General features: G+C 52.8%; 1 protein-coding gene across 9 annotated transcripts in view; it reads left to right on the forward strand.

Annotated features, from left to right (window-relative positions):
- The first annotated feature begins 266 nt into the window (after window positions 1-266).
- Window positions 267-23,993, forward strand: part of ST3GAL4 (ST3 beta-galactoside alpha-2,3-sialyltransferase 4) — a 61,413-nt gene continuing 37,686 nt past the window's right edge. For 2 of the 9 annotated variants that reach the window (XM_033206182.1, XM_033206188.1), the window contains exon 1: window positions 1,309-1,503. Coding sequence is in view for 2 of the 9 variants with exons in the window: in XM_033206184.1 (XP_033062075.1) it covers window positions 458-460 (3 nt within the window). In the remaining 7 variants the exon portion in view is untranslated. Of the gene's footprint in view, window positions 461-1,306; window positions 1,504-1,539; window positions 1,959-23,993 lie in introns of those variants that run through there. The other 7 variants (XM_033206185.1, XM_033206190.1, XM_033206191.1 and 4 more) reach the window with 5 other exon arrangements.

Consider the following 23,993-nt stretch of genomic DNA (forward strand, 5'->3'; position numbering starts at 1 on the left):
GGAGGTTGCAGTGAGCCAAGATGGCACCACTGCACTCCAGCCTGGCGACAGAGCGAGACTCCGTCTCAAAATAATAAATAAATAAATAAATAAATAAATAGTTGTTGAATCTATGTTTGACTAAGCCAAAGGAACCATATTCAAACAAAATTAGACACTGGTGAAATGCCAAACAGCTTCTGCCCGTGCAAGGAATGATTTAGGATGGAGCACAGTCAGCTGCAGAGGAACAACTTGGAGGCAGACTCTCCTTATTCAGCTCATTTGGAGCAGAGCTTCCTGAGTTGGGGGTTCTTGACAGATAAGTCCTCCAGCTTCAGCTGAAGCAGGCTTGGAGCTGCCACTTCTCTGAACCCCCTCGCACTTACTGTCAGTTACTCACACCTTGCACTTAGTCACATCCTATCCTGCCTGGTTCTTGAATGGAGTCCATGGTGAGCCTTCTCTGTGCCGCTGGATGGTAAGCTTCCTGGGGACAGGGAATGGGTCTGACACTTTCCTTGGAGCCCCTGGCGCTGCCGGCACAAGGCTGTTCACACTTGGGGCTCCGGAAACACTGTGCTGACCTACGAAAGGGACTGGCCTGGGGGCTGTGGATTGTCCTGCAGGGTGCCTTCTGAACTGCTCTGAAGCCTGGGCAGTTCCCAGGTTTACTGGGGCAATGCCTGGGTCCAAGGAACCAGGGTCAGGGGCCCAGGGGTTTCTTCCTGGAGACAGGATGCCTGGCGCCTTCAATAACGGAAAGAAAACTGAGAAACTTTCTGAGGCCAAGATAAAGAGTATGCAAGTGAGGGGTGCAGAGGGAGCAGTTTGGAGGTGGCAGGCCCCAACCGAAGCAGAGGAAGGGCCCACGTCTGGGCCCAGGGGACTGACTGGCTGCCTTGCGTGCATGGGAAGCATAGGCTCCCGGAAGAAGGCCCTACCTCCCCCCGCCTCAGTTTCCCCAGTGAGGGAAGGACACGGTTCCCCGTGCGACAGAGCACTGAACCCTTTCTTGATTTCTCATTGTTCCCGGGAGGGTGCGCATTGGCTGCGCTGGCCATACCCACCCTGGCGACACTCACAGGCAGCGCCTACCCTGGCCCTGTGCTCACCCCATCAGGCCTCCTCTTCCGCCTCTCCGCCCCTCCGGCACCCCCGGCGCCCCTGCTTGCCTCCGTCCGGGCCTCGGAGGCGCGAACACCATCCCAAGCCGGCGACCGCACGGCATCGCCCCCGCCCTTCCCCCTCCTCCACCCCGCCCTTTCTCCCCCTCCCGGTAGCTCCTGGGAGTCGGGCCGCCGTGTGCGCAAGCGTGTCCAACCCCTTCCCCGCCCTCAGCCCGGGCCCGGGCCCCCGCCTCCCCTGCAGGCGGACTCGCCCACTCCCAGGCCGGCCCCGCGCCCGGGACAGGGACCTGGCCGAGCGGAGCCGTCGCGCCAGCGCTGCGCCGCCGGTCGGTGCGCCTAGCGGATCGGAGCTGCGCGCGGAACTGTGCTGCCCCGCCCCGCTCCACCCGCGAGGGTGAGTACGCGGCGGCCGTGCGCGGGGGCCCGCGGGGCGGGGCAGGGAGCCGCGGGGTCCTCGGCCGCCTGACCTCAGCCGGCGCCGCGCCTCCAGGAGGGGGTCGGGCCCGGCATGTGGGCGCAGCGCGGGTCGGGGTGGGGCGGCCACAGCCCTGCAGAGCTGCTTTCCGGGGTCCCTTTCCGTGGACCAGATTTTCGCGGGAAGCCGGATCATCTCCGCTCCCATGGAGTGAGCAAGCGGGACAGTCCTGCGGAAAGTTTCCGGCCCCACTCCTCCAGCCCTGCGCCCGGACTTAAGCGGCGGCCCCCACCTCCAGCATCCTCGAACGATGGTTTCTCCCACAACTACCCCGGTCAGGTCCAGCACTTGGCAGCTGACGGTGCTGGAGGTGACAGGCTTTGCGGGGTCCGCCTGTGGGCAGGAGTCGCAAGGTCGCTGAGCAGGACCCAAAGGTGGAGTTGTCAGTGGGAGGCCGGCAGTGCAGAGTCCTAGGGCCAAGTTATGGGGGTCGTCAGGCCTAGGCCACTGTGCCTCAGAGTGGCATGGGTGGTGAGCAGTGGGAGGGATGCGATGGGGGAGTGGGCTCAGCTGTCTGCTGTGGGTGTTTCCTCAGGGGCCTGGCTGGCAGGGACCTCCCGGCCAGCCCAGAACTGCCAACATGTCTGCCAGCACTGCCCCTCCATTCCCAGTCCTGGGGGGAGGCTCTGTTTGGGCAGCGTGAGGCCTGACCTGCTGTGGCTGCTTCCTCTGCTCCCCAGCCTGGGTCCCGAGGGCCTGGCTTAAGGGAACTGCTGCCAGAAGGCTGGGAGTGTAGGCAGCGTTCGGGTGCCCAGCTGTGCCCTGTCTGACCTCATGGCCACCCACAGGCTGGCACCCCCCACAGGCTTCTTGGGGAAGCCTGTACTTTCCACCGCCGGAGGGAGGTACCGCGTGGAAGCCAGGCTCTGGCGGACTCGTTCTTTGTGAACTTTGGGAACAGGCCTGGTACAGGCTGAGTTCTCACAAGAGACACACACGCGTGTCACTCTCTCCTGAGCTGTGACGGACCCGTCCACCTCCTCTAGGTCCTGGCCCTGGCATCTGCCAGGGAGATTTTAAATGAGTTGATGTGTGCTAAGTGCTTTGAAAGGCACCTTCACGGAGGAAGAGCTGTATAAATGTTCACTATTGGTAGTATTTCTCCCATGCTGTTAACTCTCCAAAGCTGCCTGATAATTCCAGAGCGGGTTCCGGGGACGCGCCGGCTGTTTGGGGCCTAGAAATGAACTCGGGAGGCTGTTTTGCTTGCTGAGAGCTGATCTGGGAATGCCCCTTGACCAAGCTGAGGTGTCCCGGGTTCCCGGGACCGTTCCCTGTCCTGCTCCTGGCCCACTCCCAGACTGCTCCTGTGCCCCGCCCCATTGTGCTGGGTGGGTGATCTTAGGGCCTGGGCTCTGTCAAGACATGGGGAGCTTGCCAGGAGTTGGGGCCAGATCCCCCAGACTCCAAGATAGCAGCCGAGGTTGTGAGGGTGCATACATGGAAGGAGAAGTTAGAAAAGGGAATTCGAAATTGCCAGCTTGGACTTTGGGCAGAGTGGGTGTCTTTAGTTGGGGGATAGGTTGTTGTTCAGAGACAACAGAGCCGCCTTCCCTGTGAGTTGACGGCCCAGGCTGAGGTGCCTCCGGGCTGTCTTCCCTACTGCAGCAGTGACTGGCCCTCTGCTTCTCAGGAACAGAGTGCTGTGTCCCCGCCAGCCTCCCAACCTCGTTAGACTCCTAGAATCAGTTTTCTGGATAGAACTAAGAATCTGCTCCTTTCTGGACTTTTAATCCTGGAAAGGGCTCCCTTCCCCGGCAGGAGCAGAGAGGCCAGACCCCCTTTCTGTGCTCCATCTTGAGGTGTCATTCTGTCCTTACTCCCCACTGGCCGCCATCTGCCCTTGCCTTGGGGGCTACCCCAGGTCTGACTTGGGCACATTCTCTGGGTCCCTCCTCAGAGGCTGCTCCAGGGGTTGTCCCAATGGAATTGGGAATTCTTCTCAGAATGGCTCAAAGGTTTGCACCACCTGTTGGAGGGAAGGGATCCCTCTATCTAATACAAATGTTTCTGTGCCTGCCAAGTTCCAGACCCTGGGCTGATGGGGAAAGGAGCTGGCTGAGGGACCCACAGGGGATGGAGAGGGAGCTTGGGCCGCAAGTCGGATCTGAAGTCCAAGCCTACAGATTGCTATCTAATCAGCCACCAGAGCCTAGCCCAGCTCCTGGCTCCTCGGAGATGGACCTTGGATGCTGGAGGTGGGGCAGTCTGGCAGTGCAGGGTGGGACACCCCGAGCATACAGCCCCTGCTTTCTGCCCCCTCAGTTCAGTCGCACTGGGCCGGCTGGACGTTTCCCTGCAGCAGGCCGCTGCGGGTGGTTTAGCTCCCGCTCTGTGTTCCCCTCACCCTGGGATCCTCCTTCCTTCTCAAAACCCACGACCTTGACCTGAAGCTTTTGGTTGCCGGGAGGAAATGGTGAGTGCAGGCAGATTTGGGTGACTGTTGTCATTAACCCCCTCTTCTTTGTTACCCGCTTCCCAGAGGTGTTCAGTGCTACTGTATGAGTGTCCTGAGTGGCTCTGGATGGGCTACTGGCTGTCCCTGGCCTCAGAATCACCCCTAACCCCTGCCACATTTCGGGGAGGGAGGTGTGTGAATGATGTCCTTTATTCTGCAGACTGAGGAAGTGGTCAGTGTAGCTTCACGTGGTAGCAGTAGCATGCGATGCCCAGGCCCTAGCCAAGTGCTTGTCCGCCTCCGACCGGAGCCCCTGAGCCCTGCAGGGCTGAATTCCCCCCAAAGAGTTGCTTGGGTTGTTGCTTTTCGGGGTTAGAGGGTGTGAACGTCCAGAGCTGTGGGGTTTTAGTGTAGGCTGAGCCCTTTACCTGGGACCTACAGCCAGGCCACAACCCCATCTCTGCTCCCCTGCACCTCACGCTGCCCTACAGAAAGATGATAGGATTGCCCTAGACTGAAGCCCTGGGTTCCGCTGCTGGCCCAGCAAGGAGGAGGTTGCTGCTGCTTGGGCTAAACTGAGGTGTGGGTCTGGCTGGACCTTCAGTTTCCCACCTGGGCCTTGATTGTGAGGAAGGCCTGGCTGCAGAAGCCCAGAAACACCTGAGTAGGAGAGGCCCTTTGTCCCACCTGCAGCTCCTTCAAGCCTGTGCATGGGGCTTGGGGTCCTCAGGATCTTGCTTTCCTGTTTAGGGGAGGCAGCCCCAAAGAGTGCTGGGACCAGCTTGGAGAGTGCTAGGGCATGCTGGTCTGCAGCGACCCTACTTGTGCTCTGCGTCCTCTGCCAACTGCAGCATGGGTGAACATCTGTCCCCATAATGAAAACGGCCTCAGCAAATAACAAAATATTACCATTTAGCAGTCAGGCACTTATTAAAAACCTGGCTCAATAAACTTAAAAAAAAAAAAAAATGTGCTAGACACTTTACATCACTTCATGTGAGCCTCACACAACCCTGTAATTAAGCCCATTTATAAATGAAGAAATGGAGGATTGAAGGATTAAGTTACTTGGCCAAGGTCGCATAGCTGGTAAGCAGCTGAGCTAGGACTCATATCCAGGCCTGCTTCCAAAACCTTCACTTTTCAGCTCAGTTCTCAGCTGCCCCCTGGAGTTTGCTCATTTTGCCTGATGAAGAAACATCCCGGCTCAAAGGTGTGAAGGCGTTTGCTCAAGGCCACAGTGTATTAGTGTCAAAGGTGGAACACAAACCCTGGGCTCTGAGTGCTCTCCCAAACCCTGCGTCCTGGCTGGGCCCACACCCTGAGCACGGCCTTGTCCGCTTTCTCGGTTGGGCAGGGTGAGGCAGGACAGGATTCTCCTCCCTCCTTCCTTCCTCCTTCCCTCCTTCCCAGCGGGCCCTCCCAGCCCGCCAGCCCCCACCTCTGCTGCTTTCCCTTGGCAATTGCTTCCATCTGGCCTGCCTGCAGCTCCTATTCCTTTGGAAATGTGGCTGCCGCCCACATGACTGCAAGGCAACCACGGCCACACGTGGGGAAGGGGAGGAGCCTTATGGGGTCTAAGCACAGGGAACCCAGCCAAGGTGGCTGCTCCCGGCATCTGGCATCCTGATTTCCTGCCAGGCAGAAGCACCTTGGCTGCCTGGCCCTCCTTGATGCCTGTCCTGGGCTGGCTCAAGGCCGGAGAGGCTCCCAAAGACCCAATTCTCCTTCCAACATGGTGAGCTGTTTCGCCCACAGACAAGCTCCGCACCAGCAGCCCTCCCTGTCTCTTAGAGGTTGCTCAGGTTGGGAGGAGGGATTCCTGGCAGGAGAGAATTAGGGGCCAGCCGGGGTATACCCTGGATTCCCACTGGGTTCTGATCATTTGGAGGGAAGTCATGCAAGGGACTGACGAGGGCAGAGGCTGAGGGATCCGCGGAGTTCTGGGCAGGCGAGGAGGCAGCTGACTTGCTTCATGACTATAGGTATGCGCCACCACACTAGGCTAATTTTTCTGTTTTTTGTAGAGACGGGGTTTTGCCATGTTGCACAGGCTGGTTTTTGTTTGTTTGTTTGTTTGAGATGGAGTTTTGCTCTTGTTGCCCAGGCTGGAGTGCAGTGGCACGATCTCGGCTAACTGCAACCTCCACCTTCTGGTTTCAAGTGATTCTCCTGCCTCAGCCTCTTGAGTAGCTGAGATTACAGGCCTGCACCACCATGCCTCGCTAATTTTTGTATTTTTAGTAGAGACGGGGTTTCATCATGTTGGCCAGGCTGGTCTCGGACTCCTGACCTTGTGATCCACCCGCCTCGGCCTCCCAAAGTGCTGGGATTACAGGCGTGAGCCACCGCGCCCAGCCAAGCGTGTCTGTCTGGCTTGTTCACTGGTATATACTCTTAATGCCTGGAATGATGTCTAGCAAACAATAAGTGCTCAATAGATTCTTGTGTGATGAGTGATGGAAATGCAGCTCAGGTATGCTAATTTGTCTTTGCTGCATCTTTACTTTGCTTCCTCCTTCTCCCAGGGCAAAGGGAAAAAGTTTCCCTTTTGCCAGGTGAGCTGTTTGCCAGAGAAAGGTCTGGCCCCAGCTGTGTGCTGCCACCTCGGGGGTCTCTGTTCAGACACCAGAGAGGCAGGCAGGAGTCCAGGTGAGGATGGGCAGAAGCTTTTCCCCTGGGGAGTGCGTGCCCCGTTCCACCCACCCCAGGGACAGCTGGCCACATTTCTCTACCCATCACCCCTCCCCAGTAACCTTCAGATCCCTGCAGACAGGTCCTGACCTCAGCTCCAATCCCTATGTCAGTCCTCTCCTTATTTGAGGCCCAGGAAAGGTACCCCTATGGTGGAACCCTCACTTGCGCGGCTCTCAGGAGTGACGGCTTTGGAAGAGCGAGGGGTTCACCCACATTTGCCTCCTCCTGAACAGCTCCACTTTTATTCCTGTACATACTGCTTTTCCACTTAAATTTTGTTTGAAAATGCGACAGAGGGTTTCTTGGCTTTAATTTTTTTTTTTTTTTTTTGCAAACCCCCTTTGAGCTCTAACTGTGACCCCCGTGGTTCTCATTTTCTGGTAGCATGCCCTGTATGATCTCACCTCCTCGCCTTTGCTTCCACAGCCCCCTCGCGTGGCTTAGACATTGTTGGTAATGACCTTGCTAGACTGTAAATGTCCTTCAGTATCAACCGAAGTCCCAGGCCTGGGAAGCCTCCCCTGGCCTCCCAGCACCAGCACTTCCTCCCCCTGCATTCTCCACTCCCTGTAGGTCCCATGCCTGTGACAGGGAGGGAAGCCTGTGCTGGGGTGACCTCAGCATGGACCTCAGTGGGGCTCAGGCTGAACCAAAGGTGGGTGGTTCTGGGGGTAGTACCCGAGGTGGTGGTATGGAGCTGTGAGATTTGTATTCCTAGAAGCAGGTTGGAGGCTCTCAGCCCTTCCCTGCATGCATAGCCTTGGGTACAGCCGCAGCCTGCCATTGTAGCCTCCGTTTCCTTCTCCTAGAAATTAACACTTTTTTTTTTTTTTGAGACAGAATCTGGCTCTATCGCCTAGGCTGGAATGCAGTGGTGTGATCTCGGCTCACTGCAACCTCTGCCTCCCGGGTTCCAGCGATTCTCCTGCCTCATCCTCCCAAGTAGCTGGAATCACAGTTGTGTGCTACCACACCTGGCTAATTTTTGTACTTTAAGTAGAGGTGAGGTTTCACCATGTTGGCCAGGCTGGTCTCAAACTCCTGACCTCAGGTGATCTGCCCATCTTGAGCTTCCCAGAGTGCCAGGATTACAGGAGTGAGCCACCGTGTCTGGCCAACACTTTTTTTTTTTTTTAAGACAGAATCTCACCCTGTTGCTCAGGCTGGAGTGCAGTGGCACGATCTCAGCTCACTGCAACCTCTGCCTCCTGGGTTCAAGCAATTCTTCTGCTTCAGCCTCCCGAGTAGCTGGGATTACAGGTGCCCACCACCATGCCCGGCTAATTTTTGTATTTTAATAGGGATGGGGGGGTCTTACCATGTTGGCCAAGCTGGTCTCGAACTCCTGACCTCAAATGATCCACCTATCTTGGCCTCCCAAAGTGCTGGGATTATAGGTGTGAGCTACCGTGCTCGGCCTGGCCAACACTTCTTAATGAGATAACATTTCAGGTAACATCCAGTGCCTGGAATCCCACACTCTATAAATGCTGGCTGGTGTGCTTTTCTGGGATTCCAGGATGGGGTCCAGAGACTGAAGAGGGTCTATCTACTTTCTGGTCCAGGGGAAGAGGGGCAGGTGGCTCACTAGGAGCTGTCCTGGCATCCTTTGTCCCTGTCCACTTACCAGTTATGTGACCCCAGGCAGGTCTTGCCCTCTGGTACTCAATTAGCATCTGTGTTAATTGGGATAAGAGTATCTGCCACATCTCACAGCCTGGTGATGGGGAAATAAAACAAACATTTTTCAGGCTGGGAGAGACCTCAGAAGTTGGCTGTCATTTTGCAATCGAGGGAGCAGAGACTCAGAAAAGTAACTTAGTGGTTCAAGGTCACAGAGCCTCTCTCTCCCCACAGGCAGGGAGCAGGTGATTGGGCTGAGCCTTGGGAGTAACCCTTCTGTCTCTGCCTCTCCAGCCCCTACCTCATGCCTGGCCCATTCAGCTGGTGTGTTCTCCAGGCCCCTACGACTGGGTGGGCTAAGATGAGCGGTCTATCCCTCCCCAGCTGGGCTGGACTGAACGAGGGGCTGACCGAGGAGGGGTGTTGACGGAGCGTGGGAGGTTGTCCTCACAGGCAATGTGGGCCGTTTCTCTAGACCTGTCCCTGTCTCCTTCCTGTCCCTGTTTGAGCTGTGCTTTTCCTCTTAAGTCCCTTTCTGCCTGCCTTCCCTTTCCATCCCTAGATTTCTTACCGTCTTCAGTGATCTCTCTTCCTTCCTTTCTGCCTCCTCTCAGTTCTCTCCTTGCCCTTGCTTCTCTGATCCGCCTTCTTTCTCCAGCCTCAGCATTCAGGTTGTCCTCATTGTGGAGCCGGGACTCTGGGGGTGGCCGGGTTGGGTTGCGTGGGTCTGGGGATGTTCAGGAGAGCCTTCACTGGGAGCCCATGGGAGCAGGAGTCAGCTCCTCTTGGCAGCTCCAGCATTTTCGAATGAAAATGGCTCTTCCAGGAGTTGAGTTTGGCGAAGAGACAGTGCCTGCCCAAAGTACGCAATGCTTTTATCGTTAGCTCAGCTCCCGAGCCCTCATGCAACTCTTTGGACATCTTCCTGCAAAAGACGGTGGGATCTCGTCTTTCTGGGGCCTGACGGTCTCCAAAGATGGGCTGAGCTTCCCTAGCCTGGGACCTGAACCCTCCACCCTCCTCTCTCTTGAGTTCTTTCTCCCCGGGGAACCTGCTTGAATGAGGGAAGTTGGCCAACACAGAGAGATTTCTACTCTCAGACCCCATTGAGGTGAGCACACAACAGTGTGCTATGCTAGGGTCTGGATACGCTCCACACCCTCCCAGGCCCGGCACAGTGCCGCCCTGCCCCAGCCCAGAGCTCGCCTTTATTGGCTTTGTGACCCAGGCTTTGCACTGTGGCTTTGTTCTGCCTTAGGGACCAGCTGGTCCCCTGCTGTGGTTCCACACAGTGGAGATGATCCCTGACCACCCATTCAGCTGCCTGGCAGCCCTGGGGCAAGTGTTTGTCCCCCATCTCCCAAAATGGAGAGGTTTAGGGGCTCCCTGCCCAGAGTCCCAACCCTGCCAAGGCAGAGGGAATGGGGAACAGCTGCGTTGGCCGATTCTGGCTCCATATGGATTTGGTTTGACAACAAAGCTCCCTCTGTGTGTTCCCAAGCCCCTTACATAACCGGGGGCTGTGGGCAGAGGAGGGAAGGAGGAGGAGGTGGAGATGGGAACCAGGAGACACCAGGATGGGATGGCTGGAGAGGACACAGGGACCAGGAGGAGAGGGCAGGAGATGAGGGCCAGAGAGGAGCAGAGAGTGGGAGCAGGAGGGGAAAGTTCTGCTCTTGACCTCCCAGTTCTACCTCCTGCTTCCTGGGGAGGGGAGGGTGGAGTCCAGCCACCGACCTCTGCTTGTGGATGCTTTGTCTTCTTTTCTTTGGACCTTTCTCACCAGTCCTGGAAGGGCTGAGGAGGGGGCTGTGGGACCTGTCTGGGGTGAGGTGAGGTCAGGTGTTGGGCTGGACTTGGGAGGCTGGTCTTTGGCCCCAGCCTGTACCTGAATAAATGCCATTTAAAGGGAATCCGTTTCCTTCCTCACTGCTGGCTTCCATTGCCTTCCCCTAGACCCCAGCCCTGGTTCCAGAACCCCTCTGACCACTCCATCTTGCAATGCTCAGGGGGGCAGAATAACTGCAGCTTGTCCCTGTGCCCTGCCAGGCTGGTCTGGGGCCCCCTCCCAGCCCACTCATCCAGGGATGCAGCTCTGGCCTTGACCCACCCCCATCAGAGGGCCTGTGGCCCTGATCACCGCACTCCCTACTCCGTGATGAGACGTTCTCTGCTGAGCATCACTGACCCTGCAGCTGTCCAAATAGAGCAAGAAGCGAATGTTCTCTTTGGGGCACAGCTGGACTGGCAGCCCTGCAGGGTCAGGTGAGCTGCCAGGCCTCGGTGTGTTCTCGGGGGTTGGGGTAGGAGGACCACGTCCTGGGCCGCGATCCCTTCAGCTTCTCCTGGGCATGAGGAAACAGCCACGCAGGGGTGGCCAGGAGGACTGGGGGGACCTCTGGGCTCTCCCAGCTTTGACTGGGGCCGGGACCCTGGGGGATGTGACCCTGGGGGGCGTGCTCTTCTGGGTGTTCCCAGGCTCTATGTCTGACTTGTGCCTCAGTGTCTGGGTTTTCTGGCACCAGGCTTCCTTAGGAAGAGCCTCTGGTTGTGCACCAGCCCTTAGGGTGGGTCTTATCCCAGGCTGCAGGGGACTGAGGGCCGAGCTCTTCCACCTTGAGAACAAGGATGGTTCCTCAGGGCTGGGAGGAGGAGGAGGCGCTGGCCAGGACCTTAGATTCCCCAGGGCTGGGGTTGGGGCCTCCCAGAAGATGGAGAAGCCAGGGTTCAGGCACTTGGCATGACCCCTGGCACCGCCTTCAGTTGATTTAGTGTCTCTGCCCCGGGGTATTCCATGGGACCCTGGGCTGGCTGCTGTGTGCAGAAGGGGGTGTGGGCCATAGCCCAGACCTGCTGAACAAGTTGTAGGCTCTGGAATCCTCTGTCCCCAGGCAGTGACCAGGCCGTGACAGGCCTGAGTCTGTCCTTCCCATCACTCCCCCAGGTGTGGGTGCAGATGACCGTGAAATTGCTAAAGCCTCAGGGCTTGAGCCCAGAAAGTGTGAGCAGGCTGGCGGGGCAGCTGGAGGAAGGCCTCGCAGCTTCCTGGATTTGGGTGCTGGTTGGGCTGGGAGGGCAGTCCCTGTCACTGGGACTAAGCACAGGTGCGGAGAGGCTGAGATGGGCCCGGAGGACAGTGTGTGTTGTGTGAGTGCCGGGCCAGGGAGTGCCCTCCATGGGGCAGCAGGTTCTGCAGTACCCTCGGCCAAATGGCCACAGGCTTCCCTGGGGACACTCTCCAGGCCTGCTGGGGACACACCTGTGGGGCTCATAGGCATGGCTGGGTCTCCGGTCAGGAGCCGGACTCTTCCTGGGAGCTGAGTTTGCTGGACAGAAGGTGAGGAGCCCAGGGTTTCCCTTTCCTTGGCTTTGGGGGACGAGGTCCCTGAGGGCTGGCACAGCCACTCCCTGCCCCTTAGAGGCTCCGGGCTGCCAGGTGATAGCTCCAGGGACCTGCAAGCTGACAAACAAAGTCTCCAGGAGCCAGAGCTGGGGTGGGAGGAACCCAGTGGGCCTGGGGGAGATAAAGCATCAGCTGCTGCAACTGAGCCCGCCTCCCCCTCCCCACCAGCCCTGAGGAATGGAGGAAGAGATCGCCCTGACTGGGGGAGCCCCTCAAGCCCTGGAAGCTGTATGTGGGCATGGGGTGGTGAGGAGGGGGCAGAGAGGAGAAGGACTGAGAGCTGGGGTGTGTGTGTGTGTGTGTGTGATCTGGTTCCTGGGTGTCTGAGTAGGGACCAGTGTGTTTGTGCTGGAGAAGCCTGTGTAGGTTACTGACATGGGCAGAGGAGGGGGGCTTGCTTTCCTTACTCCCCCCTCCCCCGTCTTCACTGAGTCCTCATCTAGGGGCCCTGCTCCACTCTCCCTCCCATATGCAAGGCCCTCCCCTGGCAAATCTGCCTCTCCGTTGTTCAGCCCCTTTAACCCTGCTGGCTCCCGATGAAATTTCAGGTGTGGACCCTTGGACCCTCAACTGCACAGATCCATAAACATCCTTGTTCATCAAGTGCCAGGCTGACCATGGTGTCCGTCTCAGTGCCCAGCAGATGTTCTGGTGGGGGGAGGCGGGAGTGCAAGACCTGCCGAGTGAGGGTTCCTTCTGGGAGGAGGCAGGGTGAGCTCAGAAACCACTGCTCCAAAACACTTAAAAGCAGAGCTGTGAGCCCGAATTCAGAGGCTGTGCTGTGGGGCAGGGCTGGAATTGGTGGCACCTGTGTAGGGACTGCAGGGCTGAACATTGCCTTTGCTGCCCCTGCTTGGGGATTTTGGGGTACTGGGTTTGGATAGAGTGTGTCGTCTGCATAGGGACCACTGTTCTGGAAGTGGACTTTGCTCAGGTGTGGGGGGCCTGCCTGTGGGGGGCACTGTGGTGGAGATGGAGCACCGCTCATGACAGGAGGCTGGTGTCTGCTCAGGCTGAGGGATCCATGTGCCAGCCTTTCTGTGAAGGCTGAATGGGGTGAAACTGGTCAGGGCCTGGTGCCAACTCCAGGAGGTGCTACACCCAGAAAGACAGAGAGATGGAGAACCACCTCCCCAGGGGCCTCCTCCTCCTCCTCCTATCCCTCCTACCCTTCCACATGCCATGGCACCCCAGCAGCGTCCCCTGAGGCTGGGCCATGGGTGATCTGAGTCAGGGCAGGGCAGAGTGGGAGTGGCAGTGCCTCTGCCTGTCTCCCTGGCGGCGGCAGGTCCTGTGTCACATAGAGACCAGGAGGGGTGAGTATGATTGTGGTAGTGGCGGGAGCTGTGGCTGAGGACCCCTCTCTTTGCTGGGCTGGGGCAGAGCTTGAATGGAGAGGGGCGGGCTGCCTTGTGCCTGGGAGGAAAGGACCAAGTGTCGCTGGCACCTTCCAGGTCCTGAGTGCTTGTTCTGTGCCCAGCCCCTGCTGAGGCTGTGGATGTTAAATACCAGGATATGTTTTGAGGCTCAGGACACCTCTGAGGACTTGCTGCTGTTACCCCATTTAAAAGATGAGGACTCTGAAGCTCTGAGGTGCGTAGAGTGTAGGGATTAAAAGTAGTTCTGGCTGAATTTTAGATCCTGGTTCACTATTTTCGAGCTTGGGACCCTCGATGTATTCCCTCTGTGCCTCAGTTTCCCCATCTGTAAATGAGAATGAAAGAGTACTCCCACATCTGTTGGCTGAAAACTTCAATAAGACTACGCTTAGCAGGCCGGGCGCAGTGGCTCACACCTGTCATCCCAGCACTTTGGGAGACCAAGGTGAGTGGATCACTTGAGGTCAGAAGTTCGAGACCAGCCTGGCCAACATGGTGAAACCCCATCTCTACTAAAAATACAAAAATTAGCTGGACGTGATGGTGCGCGCCTGTAATCCCAGCTACTTGGCAGGCTGAGCAGGAGAATCCTTTGAACTCAGGAGGCGGAGGTTGCAGTAAGCCGAGATCACGCCACTGCACTCCAGTCAGGACCACAGAATGAGACTCTGTCTCACAAAAAAAAAAAAAAAAGATTATGCACAGCAATTGCAGCACAGCCCCAGAGATGATTAAAAAGCGAATCCAGGGCCAGGCATGGTGGCTCATGCCTGTAATCCCAGCACGTGGGGAGGCTGAGGCAGGTGAATTACCTGAGGTCAGGAGTTTGTGACCAGCCTGGCCAATATGGTGAAACCCCATCTCTACTAAAAAGACCCCTGTTCTGCCATGCCACAGTGCCCAAGTCAGTGACCTGCTTGCAGTCGGCCCTTAGGCCCTGTGGCTTCTGTTTCTGCTGACCTGTCCAGCCTCACGGTCTGGGGAGGCCTTGGGGTCCCCAGGCTGCACTGGGACAGGGGTATTATTCCACTAGCCCTTCTGTGGAGCAAGTAAGAAAGGAGTAATGTGACCTCTGTGGCTCTCCTGGGACCACACAGGTTAGTCCTCACTTTAGAGAGGGCTGGCCAGCTGTCCCGGACTTAGGAAGTGGGTACAGCTGGACAAAAAGTGGCTGGAGCCAGCTCTGCAGAAGCCACACCTGCTCATGAGAAGGATATCCTTGTAAGTACAGGGGAAATGGCATGGAGAAAGACAAACATTGATGGGTGGCTCTGCCAGCTTCCCCTGGGGTGCTTCTGGTGATGCCCAGGCCTGTGCACACCCAGGTCTTTGCACTGTGCTGTTTTAACTTGGAGAAGAGAGGAGGAAGTTAGCTGCTCTGAATGGTGTTGCTGCTAATCTCTACAACACTTTCCTGTAAATTAGGAAAGGGAATGCACCCCCCGACCTCTCTCTCCCCCGCCCCGTTGGAGAAGCCCTGCACCAGAGCATACAGTTGGGCAAGCAGGGGGAGGGCTGGAGCCCAGCCTCACTTGCCACCCTGGCCAGGCCGTGATTGCGCAGGGTACATACTGTGGCTGGTGCTCTGCCACTGCTGTTTCTGTCCTCAGGGTAGGACACAGGTAGGCAAGTAGGGCCTGTCAGTGAGAGGCGTAGGGGATGCGTGTTCTAGGGTCTGAGATCAGCTGCTTCCATTTCAGTGATTGTCTTTGGAGCTACGTCATTTGCTCATACAACCTCCCTTCAAGATAGTGCCTCTCTTTTCTTTTCTTTTCTCTTTCTTTCTTTCTTTCTTTCTTTCTTTCTTTCTTTCTTTCTTTCTTTCTTTCTTTCTTTCTTTCTTTCTTTCTTTCTTCTTCCTTCCTTCCTCCTTCCTTCCTTCCTTCCTTCTTTCCTTCTTTCCTTCCTCCCTCCCTCTCTCCCTCTTTTCTTTTCTTTTCTTTTCTTTTCCTTTCCTTTCCTTTCCTTTTTCCTTTTTCCTTTCCTTTCCTTTCCTTTTCCTTTCCTTTTCCTTTCCTTTCCTTTCTTCTTTTCTTTCGAGACAGAGCTTTGCGCTCCTTACCAGACTGGAGCACAGTGGTGTGATCTCGGCTCACTGCAACCTCGGCCTCCGGGATTCAAGCAGTTCTCGTGCCTCAGCCTCACGAGTAGCTGGGATTACAGGTGCGTGCCACCATGCCCAGCTAACTTTTTTATTTTTAGTAAAGATGGGTTTCCCATGTTGGCCAGGCTGGTCTCGATCTCCTGACCTCAGGTAGTTGGCTCGCCTGGCCTCCCAAAGTGTTGGGATTACAGGCATGAGCCACCGTGCCAGCTGATAGTGCCATTTTTTAAAAATCCCTATTTACCCAACAGAAAACCTGAGACCTGGAAAAGTCATTCGCAGAAGTGATGGTCAGTCCAGAGCTCAGGTCCAAGTGTGAGACTTCAACATTTACATTCCTTATTTCTTCGTCTTCCTTTTTTTTCTTCTAATCAAATTATTAGTTGAAAATGTATCACACTCATCAGTTTAAAACAGTTAACAGTACAAATGGGAATATGAGAGAAAGTCACTCTCCAGCCTGCCCTCTTGAGAAGTAATAGCCTTGTTTTGCATCCTTCTGAGTACTCTATTCACATAAGATGTATCTGAATATGCATGTAATTCTTTTGTGAAAGTGCATTTGGAGATAAGAACACTGTTTTACACCTGCCTTTTACATCTTAATATTATGCTTTGGAGCTCAGTTGACATCAGCATGCATTGATTTGCATCCTATTTTTCACAACTGCATAGTGTTTAGTTTTGTGTGCCTAATTTTTTAAAACAGGTGCCTGTGCATAGCTTTCAGGTTTCCGTCTTATACTGTTAGAAAAAGTGCTGCAGTAAAGATCCTAAAAGTCTCTTTGCAAATATAGGAAACTTTTCTGTGGAATAAGCTTCTGGCCACGGAAGCCCCAGGGTAAAGGGTATTTTGATAAATATTGTGAAATGTCTTCCTAGAAGGTGGCCTGGTTTTCACTTCCAGCATATGTCTGTGAGAGGTCTTGCTTCCCACACTCCCCCAGCACTATGTAGCTCAAGACTCTTGTTTTTTGCTGTTGCTATTTATGAAAAATGGTGTCTCAACCACATTGGAAGTTTTAAATGTAGATAAATGTCTTATGTGCCATTTATATTTCTCTACAGTAAAGTATATATTCATAGCCTTAGCTTATTTTTAAAATATGTTCCTTCGTTGTTTGGGGAGGGGGGGTGGACTTGGGTGAGTATGTTATAGGCTAAGGAAATTAATTGATATGTTAATGTATGTACATATTGCAAATCACTTCTTAGTTTTTCATTCTTTTAAGAGCTTGCTTGCTTGCTCTCTGTATCTCACTTAACCTTTATGTGACTGTATTCATCTTTCATTATTTAGCTTCTGAATTTATGTTTTTTCAGTCTCCATTCTTTTTTTTTTTTTCTTGAAATGGAGACTCGCTCTGTCACCCAGGCTGGAGCGCAGTGGCATGATCTTGGCTCACTGCAACCTCTGCCTCCCGGGTTCAAGCAATTCTCCCGCCTCAGCCTCCCGAGTTGCTGGGACTACAGACATGCACCACCACGCCCGGCTAATTCTTGTATTTTGTAGTAGAGACCATGTTGGTCAGGCAGGTCTCGAACTCCTGAACTCAATCAGTCCACCTGCCTTGGCCTCCCAAAGTGCCGGGATTACTGGTGTGAACCACCATGCCTGGCCCTCATTCTTTTTTTATATCAAAATATTTCAAATATGTAAAAATTAATAAACAGACCTCCATTGGATAATCAGCCAGATTTATCAAGTGTGAACCTTATCCCATATGATATTAGATATTTTTTTACTTTAAGAAATAAAATATTACAAGTGTAGAACTAAGATGTGCCACTATGATCTAGTCTATTCTTCCCCATATTCCTTTTTTTTTTCTTTTTTTTGTTGAGATGGAGTGTCACTCTGTCGCCCAGGCTGGAGTGCAGTGGCGCAATCTCGGCTCACTGCAACCTCTGCCTCCCAGGTTCAAGCGATTTTCCTGCCTCAGCCTCCTGAATAGCTGGGATTACAGACGCATGCCATCTTGCCTGTCTAATTTTTGTATTTTTAGTAGAGACGGGGTTTCACGATGTTGGTCAGGCTGATCTCAAGCTCCTGACCTCGTGATCTGCCCACCTTGGCCTCCCAAAGTGCTGGGATTATAGGCGTGAGCCACCACGCCTGGCCTATTCTTTCATTATACACATAAGCAGACACTATTTACAAACGTACACAAACTTTGTGCTGTTTTTGGATTCATCCTTTATATATTTGCAACACTTTAAGCAGTTGATGTTACGTTTTCACATTGATCCCAGTTGGCCCATATGGATTGATTTCTTCAGTTGACATGGCTATATAGTATTCAGTGGCATGAATGTAGCACACTTCTGTAGCCATCCCCCTCCTGAGGATAGTTAAGTTGTTTCCATTTTTTGCTCTTGTAGCACTGCTTAATAAACAGGCTTGAATGGGGTGTCTGGTACAAGGGAGGGTCGCTCGAGGCTATGCCTGGAAATGCAATCACCAGATTGTAAGGTATGCACATCTTCAGCCTGACTACATATTGTGAAGTGCTCTTCTAAGCCTTTGTATCAACTGGTACTCCCACCAGCAATGTGTGAGAAACTAAATTTGGTTTTAATCTGTATTCCCTGGTTACTAGTGAGCTTGAGCATCTTTTCTTATGTCTATTAGGTGTTTGAATTTATTCTGTGAATTGCCTTTTTGTGTTCTTTTTTATTCCTTTGATTGTTTTGGTGGTTGTTTTGGTAAAATGCACAAGCACAAGGTTCTATTGACCATCTTAACCTTTTTTATGTGTACAGTTCAGCGGCATTAAGTACATTTAGAATGTGATACTATGCCGCCATCCATCTCCAGAAATCTTTTCATCTCGTCAAACTGAAACATCCTACCTGCTAGTCAGTAGCTCATTTCCTTTTCCCCTCAGCCCTTGGCAACCACCATTCTGCTTTCTGTGTCTATGAGTTTGACTGCTTTTGAGTACCCCCTATAAGTGGAATGATACAGTATTTGTCCTTTTGCAACTGGCTTATTTCGCTTTGCATAGCAGTCTTCAAGGTTGATACATGTTGCAGTGTGTGTCAGAATTTCTTTCTTTCCTTTCTTTTTCTTTTTTCTTTTGAGACAGAGTTTCACTCTTGTTGCCCAGGCTGGAGTGTAATGGCACGATCTCAGCTCACCGCAACCTCTGCCTCCTGGGTTCAAGCGATTCTTCTGCCTCAACCTCCCGACTAGCTGGGATTACAGGCATGCACCACCACGCCTGGCTAATTTTGTATTTTTACGGGGTTTCTCCATGTTGGTCAGGCTGGTCTCGAATTCCCGACCTCAGGTGATCCGCCCTCCTCGGCCTCCCAAAGTGCTGGAATTAAAGGCGTGAGCCACTGCACCTAGCCCACTTTGGATTTTGTACAGCAAAACTCCGTAATATTTCCTTTACATGAATTTCCTTTATTTTTCAGGCTGAATCATATTTCATCGTATGCATAGATCACATTTTGTGCATTCATCCGTTGATGGACACTTGGATTGCTTCCCCATTAGCTATTGTGAATAATGCTGCTATGAACATGGGTGTGCAAATCTCGCTTTGATATCCTGGTTTCAGTTCTTTGGGGTATATACCCAGAAGCACAATTGCGGGATCTTATCTTGTGTCTTGTTTTCTCTTTGATTCCATGTTTTTTACTCTGTTTCATGGGAATACTGATATTATATATTCAAGTATTTGTTGATTACATGCACTGTACCTGACTTGTTCAAAGCCTGACATCTTGAGTACTGTGCACCCCTGTGCCTGCTGAGTCGTGGAGGAGCTTTGAGAGGGTCTGTTCTGGAGAGGGGGTGCTGCTCTTGAGAGGGGGTGCTGCTTTGGAGATGGATTAATCGGGTGCTGACTCTAGGAGGTACTGCCTCTAGAAAGATGGGAGGTGGGGAGTGCACCTTCCCCAATTTTGCCTTTAACTTCAAATCCTTGGGGTGGGTGCATTGCTTTTCCTGGGACGGAGGGGTGCCGGGGAGCCCCCGACCAGGACCTGGAGCAGGTCCACACAGGCACTGGATTTGTCCTTTACTTTGGGCCTGGGCTGCACTCTTGACTTCTACCTCCTCACACTGGCTTCAGCTTTCTCACCCTGAGGATGGAATTCAAAGCCTCTGCCCCTCCCAGGCATTCACCAAGGTATGATTTTCAAGTGGTTGGTGTCTTGTGACTGGCAGCTGATACACGGGTGATACAATGTTTCTATACAGGAGTCTGCAGTGCCAGGCTGCAGGGGCGGATGCGGGGGTAGCCTGTGGAGCCCGAGGGTGGGAACAGAGAGCGCCTTTTGCTGTAGGTGGAAGCCTGTCTGGCTCCTTTCCCTCAAAGGTCAGACAGCCTGAGAGATGTTTCCATCCTCCCATGCGTGGCCCTGAGGCAGTTAGCTGGTCAGTTACTCACTGTGCTCTCTGCTGACTCTAATGAGCCAGGAAGCCTCCCCATGCCCAGGCGTGCCGTGATCACAGTGTTCAATGATGGGGTGAGGCTGCAGTGTCCAGCCAGGGGCTGTGCCACAGGGGCCAAAGGATATCTGACTGTCACTGCCTCTTCCATTCTGTTCCACCGGCACTGGGGCGATGCCATCCGATGAACAGATCCATTTATTAATTCAACATGTTGGTATTGAGAGCCCACTGGGTGCTGGGCACTATTGTCGACACGGGTGATAAAGCAGCAGGCAAAACAAGAGAAACATTTTTGCAAGCAGGGGAGGGGACCTGCAGTGTTGAGTGTGTGGAGTTGTTGCTGAGAAGTAGAGAAACTGAGTAAAGAGCTGGACAAAGAAGCCAGGCACAGTGGCTCACCCCTGTAATCCCAGCACTTTGGGAGGTTGAGGCTGGCGGATCACTTGAGGTCAGGAGTTCGAGACCAGCCTGGACAACATGGGGAAAACCCATCCCTACTAAAAGTACAAAAATTAGCTGGGTATGGTGGTGCATGTCTGAAATCCCAGCTACTTGGGAGGCTGAGGCATGAGAATTGCTTGAACCTGGGAGGTGGAGGTTAGAGTGAGCCAAGATCACACTACTGTACCCTAGCCTGAATGACAAAGCAAGAGTTTGTCTCCAAAAAAAGAAAGAGAGAGAGAGAAAAGGAAAGCTGGATGAAGAGGGATAGCCAAGCCCATGTCTAGGGAAAAGCATTCCTGACAGTGAACAGAAAGTACAAAGCCTCAGAGGAGGGAGCATGCCCAAGTAGCCCCCCAGACCTGGTGAGGCTGGTTCATGGAGCAGCCTCCATGGAGAGGAGTTAGGCAAGGAGGGAGGAGGTGCTGGCCAGTAGACCTCGTGTGTCTCTGTGGGTCAGAGTAAGGACCCGGACTCTCCCATGAGTGAGAAGAGGAGCCCATGGAGGTTTTGGAGCTGAGGAGGAGTTTTACAGATGACCGGTCTGTTCTGGGGACTTGCAATTAGTGGACCATCTGTATCCGAGTGGCGTCTAACCCTGTGGGAGAACTCCCCAGCGTGCTCTCGCTGTACCTGGCAGTTGTATTGATTACGTTAACTGCACAGTCCAGCTTGAGTCCCCTGTAGAACGTGGGCAGTGGACACTAAACCGAGAGGAATCGCTGTGGGTTGTCAGACACAGTGGAGACTCACTCCTGGACAGGCTGTGGAATGTGTGGAAGCAGGTACAGCCCAGGCCGGCGCTGAGGTTTAGCAGGGAAGCCAGAGGAGTCTGTAGCCCTGGAGACCTGGCCTACAGCAGAGAGAGTGAGTCCGTGCCAGTGGTGGGATGTGGCTGCAAAAAATGGTCAGATTCATGGAAGTCTGGTGTCCAGCTGGCAGACATTAGTGATCCCACAAATAGAGCTGTGTGCCTTGAACATGCACTCCAGAGCTTCCAAAGAGCGCCAGGGCTGTGGGGGCTAGAGACTGTGTCTCGTGTGGAAGCGTGACTGAGAAGGGGCTGGACAGGCTCTTTGTCACTGCAGAGCCTCTGAAGGACTTGGATGTGCTCGAAGCCCCTTCCCCTAATTGCTGTATAGGGCAGGGTGGACATCCCAGGGATCATGGAGGCTAGGGAGCCAGTCTGCACAGGATGGTTTTAGAAGAACCTGTAGGGGCCAGGCGCGGTGGCTCACGCCTGTAATCTCAGCACTTTGGGAGGCCAAGGCAGGTGGATCACCTGAGGTCAGGAGTTCGAGACCAGCCTGGCCAACATCATAAAACTCCGTCTGTACTTAAACAATACAAATATTAGCTGGGTGTGGTGGCGGGTGCCTGTCATCCCAGCTACTCGGGAGCCTGAGGCAGGAGAATTGCTTGAACCCAGGAGGCAGAGATTGCAGTGAGCCAAGATCACGCCATTGCACTCCAGCCTGGGTGACAGAGCAAGACTCTGTCTCAAAACAAAAACAAAACAATAAAAAAAACCAAGAAGCTGTATGGTGTGGGGGTTTGGGGTGTGTTCTGGGCAGAGGAGCCAGAATTCTAGCCCCAGCTCCACTCCTCACGAGCTGTACAACCTGGGCCTGTTACTGACCCCTTTCTCACCTTAGTTCCCTGGCTCCACGATGGAGGTAATTATCATGTTGAACTCACCGGGTCGAGATCTTATTTAATAATTGCACAGCCCTTAGAAGCATCTAGCACAGTGGTCCTCAGCATTTGGAAATGTCTGGAAACATTCTGTCACACCTGAGGAGTGGGATTTCCTACTGGTGTCTAGTGGGTAGAGGCCAGAGATGCTGCTAAACATCCCATAATACACAAGACAGATGCCGCAGCAATGAACTGTCTGGCCTTCAAAGTTAGTAGGGCAGAGATTGTGAGATCCTGATTCCTTTTTTTTTCTCCTTTTTTTTTTTTTTTTTTGCCCCCAGCCATGAGTAAGAGATCCTGGTTTCACACAAAGTGAACATGCAGTATGTTGTTTCAGTTGTTAATTCGCCATGCAATACATCGTTATTCACATATTATTGTTTGTCAAATGTCTGTAAAACATCTGCCACATTCTTGGCAGTTTAATAGAACCTAGAGATACAAAGAAGTTCCTGACCACAGAGGTCATAGCCTCACAGGCAAGATAGGAGAACACAGAATTATATAATACGAAATTACATTATATCATAGAGCATATTCTATAGTAAGTTACTCCGATTGGCTCTTGGTATTAAAATGTCTTTAGTTTCAGAGGTCACAGGATAGTGGGCAATACCTGAAAGCCAGTAATGATAGAAAATAAAATATATTACCTGTGTGAAAGAGAATTTTTCAGGCACAATTATATTTTCAAGAGTTTATTTGTGTGAGAAGTGAATTGGGAAACAGAAAACCAAAAGAGGTTTAGTGGCCCAATGACAAAGTTTCAGACGCAGGTGTTCGGAGGGTGAATGTAAAAAGCAAAATAAAGAATTTATTTGATTTAATTGGTTGCAATTACAAAATTGCTTTGCTTGGTTTACCTTGTTGGAAGTTTCCTAGTCACATAACCATATGTTAGTGGCTGCTTATGATTGGCTGAAGTTTTATTTGTGTCAACCAGAAGCGTTTACCATAAATAACCCCAGTTAAGATTTGATTATGCTGTCTTTTAAGCAAGGTTAAGGCTGTTGTTAAGGCGTCATTGGTTTTGTTTGGTAAGGAATTTTTCAGGCCTGGTCTCCAAATTTTGCTTTAACAGTTCCTTGCTTTTGGTTATTCTCTTAGCAAGCTGATAGCGTGACTAGATGACACAGCGTTATTCTCTGTTACCACCACTGATGTAGTCGCTGGGACAGAATCAGGTAGATGTTCTTGTTGTCATGATCAGCAGGTAGGTTGGGGATCAGAATTCCTTGGCCACAGTTAGCAGTTACATAGTCAGTGTTGCTTTCCTCAAGTTGGATGAGCCTCATGGTAATCATTTGATATTTGAGCAGCTGTTGGAAATCATTTAGAACCCTTGAGAGAATACAAGGCACCAGGGGGGTAAGCATAATAATTAAAGGAGAGTAATAGCCAAGGATTGAAAGATTCCTCTGAGTAAAGATTCCCAGGAGCCAAGACTTAACCAACTGAGTGAAATCAGTGGAGGATACAGTGCCCATGTCATGAAAAACTCATGTGTGTTCTTTAAGATTTTTTAAATTTTCGGTAATACCTGATTTGTTCACATAAAAACGACACTTTTTTTATTTGTTTGTTTTTGTTTTTTTGAGATCGATTCTCACTCTGTTGCCCAGGCTAGAGTGCAGTGGCACAATCTCAGCTTACTGTAACCTCCACCTTCCAGGTTCAAGTGATTCTCCTGCCTCAACCTCCCGAGTAGTTGGGACTACAGGTGTGCACCACCACACCCGGCTAATTTTTGTGTTTTTAGTAGAGATGGGATTTCACTATGTTGGCCACGCTGGTCTTGAACTCCTCACCTCAGGTGATCCACCCACCTCAGCTTCCCAAAGTACTGGGATTACAGGGGTGAGCCACCAGACCTGGCCAACAACAACTTTTTTTTTTTTTTTTTTTTTTTTTTTTTGAGATGGAGTCTCACTTTGTCTTGCCCAGGCTGGAGTGCAGTGGTGTGATCTTGACTCACTGCAGCTTCTGCCTCCTGGGTTCAAGTGATTCTCCTGTCTCAGCCTCCTGAATAGCTGGGAATACAGGCATGTGCCACCACATCCAGCTAATTTTGTATTTTTAGTAGAGACAGGGTTTCACCATGTTGGCCAGGCTGGTCTCGGACTCTTGACCTCAGGTGATCCACTTCCCTCAGCCTCCCAGAGTGCTGGGATTATAGGCATGAGCCATGCGCCTGGCCAACTACAACTTTTTACCAATTAGGGAACAAGGTCTCCCTTTTTGAGCAGTTAAAGTAGCAA

The sequence above is a fragment of the Trachypithecus francoisi genome, unplaced genomic scaffold (assembly GCF_009764315.1).
Source record: "Trachypithecus francoisi isolate TF-2019V2 unplaced genomic scaffold, Tfra_2.0 Lachesis_group8, whole genome shotgun sequence".
Taxonomy (NCBI): Eukaryota; Metazoa; Chordata; class Mammalia; order Primates; family Cercopithecidae; genus Trachypithecus; species Trachypithecus francoisi.